This window comes from Canis lupus, chromosome 1, assembly GCF_011100685.1.
Source record: "Canis lupus familiaris isolate Mischka breed German Shepherd chromosome 1, alternate assembly UU_Cfam_GSD_1.0, whole genome shotgun sequence".
NCBI classification, from domain to species: domain Eukaryota; kingdom Metazoa; phylum Chordata; class Mammalia; order Carnivora; family Canidae; genus Canis; species Canis lupus.
The window spans coordinates 40598510-40604509 of NC_049222.1; the positions used below are offsets into that span (position 1 = coordinate 40598510).

General features: G+C 45.5%; 1 protein-coding gene across 1 annotated transcript in view; it reads right to left on the minus strand.

Moving 5' to 3' along the window:
* PPIL4 (peptidylprolyl isomerase like 4) overlaps positions 1-5496 on the minus strand; it is a 45403-nt gene extending 39907 nt beyond the window's left edge. The window contains 1 exon segment of the mRNA NM_001286992.1: positions 5375-5496. Coding sequence (NP_001273921.1) covers positions 5375-5444 — 70 coding nt within the window. The 5' untranslated portion in view covers positions 5445-5496.
* Positions 5497-6000: the final 504 nt, after the last annotated feature.

Genomic DNA, 6000 nt, shown 5'->3' on the forward strand with positions numbered 1-6000 from the left:
AAGTCTGCTTCTCCCTCAGCCCTTCCCCCCTGCTCGTCCTCTCTCACTCTTATGCTGTCTCTCTCTCTCTCTCTCAAATAAATAAATAAAATATTTTCTTTTTTAAGTGGTTTTAAAAAAAACCACTAGAGTTCAAAAGAGGACTGCTTCTGGCCAGGGAAAATAGAACACCTCACAGAGGCCAATGGTTGACATTAAAAGAACTAGACAGGCAAAGAGTTGAAAGTGAGCATTTCAAGCTGGGAAGACAGTATGAATAAGTCTGGAAGTGCAAATATAAATCTTTTTTGAAGGGTCCAAAAGCCCAGTCTAAGTTCTGTAACACTCTAGTAATAAGAGTAATAGTGGGTAAACAGACCAGAGGGGTAAGATGGGGCCAAGATATTGAAAGGTCTTGAATATCAGGATTTTGATAGTTTTTCTAGAAAAATATATTTCCGGGATTACTGTTAAGTACAAAAGAGCAGTCCTTTAACTAGAAAACAAAAATAATGGATCTAGGCAGTGATCATCAATGGCTGCCAAAATCTGTTTTTTTTTTTTTTTAGGATTTTATTATTTACTCATGAGACACACACACACACACAGAGGCAGAGTCACAGGCAGAGGGAGAAGCAGGCTCCATGCAAGGAGCCCGACACGGAACCCGATCCCAGGACCACAGGATCATGACCCAGGCCAAAGGCAGACGCTCAACCAATGAGCCACCTGGGCGCCCTGGCTGCCAAAATCTTTAGGTGAAAGCTAATGGGGACGCTGCAACATACATCAGATAGACAAGCCTGAACCCACGGACCAATTTTAACTTCGCAGAAAGAGCCAACCAGACATCAAGTGTTTCCTGAACGTGATGCCGCTGAAGTGCAGGCTACCTTATATGAAAATATTCTTGGGATGCCTGGATGGCTCAGTGGTTGAGCGCCTGACTTCCACCCAGGACGTGATCATGGTGTCCCGGGATCGAGTGCCACATCGGGCTCCCTGCATGAAGCCTGCTTCTCTCTACCTGTGCTTCTGCCTTTGTGTCTCTCATGAATAAATAAATAATCTTTAAAAAGAAAAGAAATGAAAATATTCTTGCCAAAAACATTAAACCTATAGCTGATCAAGCCTCTAATTCTAAGTGGCAATTTATGAGAAACAGAAGAGAGAAAAATATATTTAAAGATACACGGATAAAGTCAGTCAAATCCAAAACAAGGGAAATTCTATAAAACAAATGACTCAGATTCCTTCTCAAAAAGTTGTTAAGGTAGGGACGCCTGGGTGGCTCAGCAACTGACCAAGGACCAAGCAATTGACCATTGGTCCAAGGTTTGAATAGGCTCAGGGTATGATCCCGGGGTTCTGGGATCGAGACCCACATCGGTCTGCTTCTCCCTCTACCTGTCTCTGCTTCTTTCTCGGTCTCTCATGAATTTAAAAAAAAAAAAAAAAAAAAAAAAAAGGTTGTTAAGGTAGGAGTGCCTGGGTGGCTCAGTTAAGCCTCTGACTTGATTTCTGCTCAGGTCATGATCACGGGGTGCTGGGATGGAGCCCCAAGACGCCTCCATGCAGAGTCACTTGTCCCTCTCTCTCTGCTCCTCCCCTGCTCATACTCTCCCCCCTCTCACTCTCAAACAAGTAAAATCTTAAAAAAAAAAAAAAAAAAGGTTGTTAAGGGAAAAAAGTGGGGGAACTATACATTAAAAGATAGCAACCAATAGGGGATCCCTGGGTGGCACAGCGGTTTGGCGCCAGCCTTTGGCCCAGGGCGCGATCCTGGAGACCCGGGATCGAGTCCCACGTCGGGCTCCGGGTGCATGGAGCCTGCTCCTCCCTCTGCCTGTGTCTCTGCCTCTCTCTCTCTCTCTGTGACTATCACAAATAAATTAAAAAAAAAAAAAAAAAAAAGATAGCAACCAATATAACATATGGACTTTGGCAGTTTCTTACAAAACTGAATACATTCTTACCATAAATCTAGCAATCACACCTCTTGGTATTTACTCAAAGGAGATGAAAATGTATGTTCACTCGAAAACCTGCACACACGTTTATAGCAGGTTAATTCACAATTGCCAAAATATGGAAACAACCAAGATGTCCTTTCAGTAGGTGAATAAATAAATAACATATGGTACATCCAGACAATGGAGTATTATTATTTGCTACAAAGAAGAAATGAGCTATCAATCCATGAAGACATGGAGGAATCTTAAATACATTTAACACATTGAGAGAACCAAGCCGTAAGGATCATATGCTGTATGATTCCATCCATACAACATTCTGGAAAAAACAAATCTATGGACACAGTAAAAGACCACTGGTTGCCAGGAGTTGGGGAGAGGGGTGCAAATAAATAGGCAGAGCACAGAGGATTTTTAGGGCATGATTTTTCTGTAGGATACTGTAATGCTGGATATGTGTATTATACATTTGTCCAAACCCACAGAATGTGTAACACCAAGAGCATGCCTGGATGTAAACAATGGATTATGATGTGTCAATGTAGGTTCATCAAATGTACCACTGTAATAACAAGTGTACAATGCTACATAGTGCAAGCGTACAAATATACAACAAATATACACTCTGGTGGGAGATACTGAAAATGGGGGAGGCTGTGCATACAGCAATCTCTCTATTCCTTCCCCTCAGTTTTGCTATATATTTTAATTGCTCTAAAAAAGTAAAGTCTTTAAAAATAGGCAAGGGGGGTGGTGAACATAGCATAATGTATAGAGAAGTTGAATCACTATGTTGAACCTGAAACTAATGTACATGTGAAAACTAACTCAAAAAAAATTTTTTTAAAAAGGGAAGAAAGAAAACCTATAGATTAAAAGATGTTTAAGAGATATATTGGCCGATATAATAAATAAACCTTGTTTGGATCCTTAAATTATCAAATATATATTTTTAAGATTTTATTTATTTATTCATGAGACACATAGAAAGAGAGGCAGAGAGACATAGGCAGAGGGAACCCAATGGGAGACTCGATCCCAGAACTCGAGGATCACACCCTGAGCCAAAGGCAGACACTCAACCACTGAGCAACCCAGGCATCCCAAATTATCAAATATGTTTTAGACACTGATAAGACAAAACAAAAATATGAATGGTACAAAAAAAGTTGTTAATTTTTTCAGATGTGATTAATGATTGGGGGTTATTTTTTAATCACATTTTAGAAATATAAATGGAGGGCAGCCCGGGTGGCTCAGTGGTTTAGCGCCGCCTGCAGCCCAGGGCCTGATCCTGGAGACCCGGGATTGAGTCCCATGTCGGGCTCCCTTCAGGGAGCCTGCTTCTCCCTCTGCCTGTTTCTCTGCCTCTCTCTTTCTCTATGTCTCTCATGAATAAATAAATAAAATCTTTAAAAAAAAAGAAATATAAATGGAAGTAACTGCAAATTAAATAAATCCCATGTAACGGATACAAAAAATCCAGTATAAATTAAACAATATTGGTTATGTGTTGACAACTGTTCATTAATTGGTCACTTGCAAATGAGGGCTCATTTTTGTGACTCTATTTCTATATGTAAGTTTTCTATAACAAAAAGTAAAAAAAGGAAAGAAATGGAAGGGAAAGAAGGAAGGAAAGGAGGAAAGGGAAAGAAGGGAGGAAAAAAGGAAGAAAAATAAGTTTGGATATATGTTTACTAAAAATCGATAAGGGGACGCCTGGGTGGCTCAGCGGTTTGGCACCGCCTTCAGCCCAGGGTGTGATCCTGGAGACCCAGGATTGAGTCCCAAGAGTCCCACGTCAGGCTCCCTGCATGGAGCCTGCTTCTCCCTCTGCCTGTGTCTCTGCCTCTCTCTCTGTCTCTCATGAATAAATAAATACACACACACACACACAAGTCACCGTAATGGGCCTTTAGTGTGTGCAAAGTGGCAAGCATTGCACTAGGTGCTTAGGATAGAAAGATAAGGAAGCCGCAGTTGCAGCTCTCTTCCTAGTTTGCATCCTTGAGAGGAGACAAGATTTGCAAACAATTCCAGGATAACAGGTAAATAACACAACAAAATATGTTACATGCTGTTTTAAAAAGATCTCGGAGCAGAAGAAACAGATCTAATTCAGCTTAGGGACAAAGGAGAGCTTCACAGAAGAAATCATTCTTGGTCCAAGGTTTGAATAATAAACAGGATGTTTGCCAAAAGCACAACAGTAGAGATAATGTGGGAGTAGAAGCAACAGCCTAAGAAAGACATGGATGCATGACTGAGCCTGTAATGTAGCGAAGTGGGCGTGGGGGGTACAACAGAGGGTGGGATAGAGTGTAACATGCAGGAAGGACTTACAGTTTGTACTGTACCTTGTTTCCTCCTCTTTGATAAACTGCATTCCAAGGGCACAAGATCCTGATTGTAACTAATCTCTTTGGCCTCTAGTTTCTCCCTGCCTTGCTACATTCTCCGCGCTGTTGCCTGTTATCTTCCTAAAACAAGTTTGCTACGCCTCAATCCTGCTTTTCAAACCTTCAAAGACCCTACTCCTCAGTAGGGCACACAGGACTATTCACATCTGGCCAAACAGATATGACCTATGCCATCAGACTCCTAGTCTGCCAGTCCCCGTCACATATCATTCCTTCAGGCCATACCAAACCATTTGCTGTTTCCAGAAAAATTCCAAGCAAAACTTAAAAACAAAAAAACAAAAAAGAACACCCTCACTCCCGCTCATCTCTGAAAGAGCTAGTTCAAGTGTTCTACTTTCTCTGCTTTCTTCGCTTCTCCCCGCCCCCAGCCGGGAAGAAGTACTCCCTGCTCTGGTTTCCATGGCAACTTACACATTCTTCGACTACAACACTTACAATGGGTTGTAAGACAACACTTAAAGGGACTCCCTCGTCTGTGTCTCCCAGGGGAAAATCAGACCCTCAAGGGCACGACGCCTGTCCCAGGGCTTGCCACCGCGCGGCACCGCAGCGACCCGTGAGTGTTCGCCAGGGCGCCGAGCCTATCTCCGCACAGCCCTTCCTCCACCCAGGCGGGATGCTCACGCTCACTGCTCCAAACACATCCTTTCGGCTTCCGTCGGGACTCAGCGATTACACACCAAGGAATACACGTTGTGCTCCTCTCCCGAGTAAAGCGCAGTAAAGTCACAAAAGCTATGGGCATGATACGTGCAGCCTGCAACACACACACACACGATGCCACAAGCGCCCGCCACCTGAATGGCCAGCCTCGGACACCGGACGGAGGCTGCTCCTCACAAAACTTTTCGAACCACGGCCCGCTAAGAAAACAGCCCAGGCGTGGGCACCAGGAGCCCAGAAGCTCGAACCCACTCAGGGGGACCCGGCAGCGAAGGGACAATTGGGGAAAGGAGATAGTGGCCCCGGCGAGGTCGAGCCGGGCCAGGGGCTCACCGCGCGGCCGCTCCTCGGTGTACAGATCGATGACGACGTCGCCCAAAGTGGTTTCCAGCAGAACCGCCATGGCGCCCGCTCCTCCTCCGCAACAAGCCGCGGGGTGTGACAGGCGCAGCCCGTCGTGGTCTACGCCACGCGTCACTCTCGGCGCGACGCCTCTGTACGTCATCGCTCCGGCGACGCCCCCCTCCCCTCGGCGCGGCCCGCCTGGTCAGTGCCCGGCCCGCCCACACAGCGGCGATGCCTCGGGGGCTTCCCGCCGCCGTTTTGGAAATCCTGTTTCTTCCAGGGCGCCCGGCGCTGAAGCCTGTCCCTCATAAGAGGACTTTGGTAAAGGTTTTTGTGCCTCCTTTGTGTCCATCGCAACAACGGGGCGGGCCTTCGAGGGGACCCTTTCTTCTCTGTTCCTCCGGACGCATCGAGAGTGACTACCGCGCCAGCTTCTCCCACAATCTTTCTTGTTGGGGGGTTTCCTTTTTTTTTTTTTTTAAAGATTTTTATTTATTTATGTGAGACACAGAAAGAGGCAGAGACACAGGCAGAGGGAGAAGCAGGCTCCATGCCGGGAGCCCGGCGTGAGACTCGATCCCGGGTCTCCAGGATCACGCCCTGGGCTGAAGGCG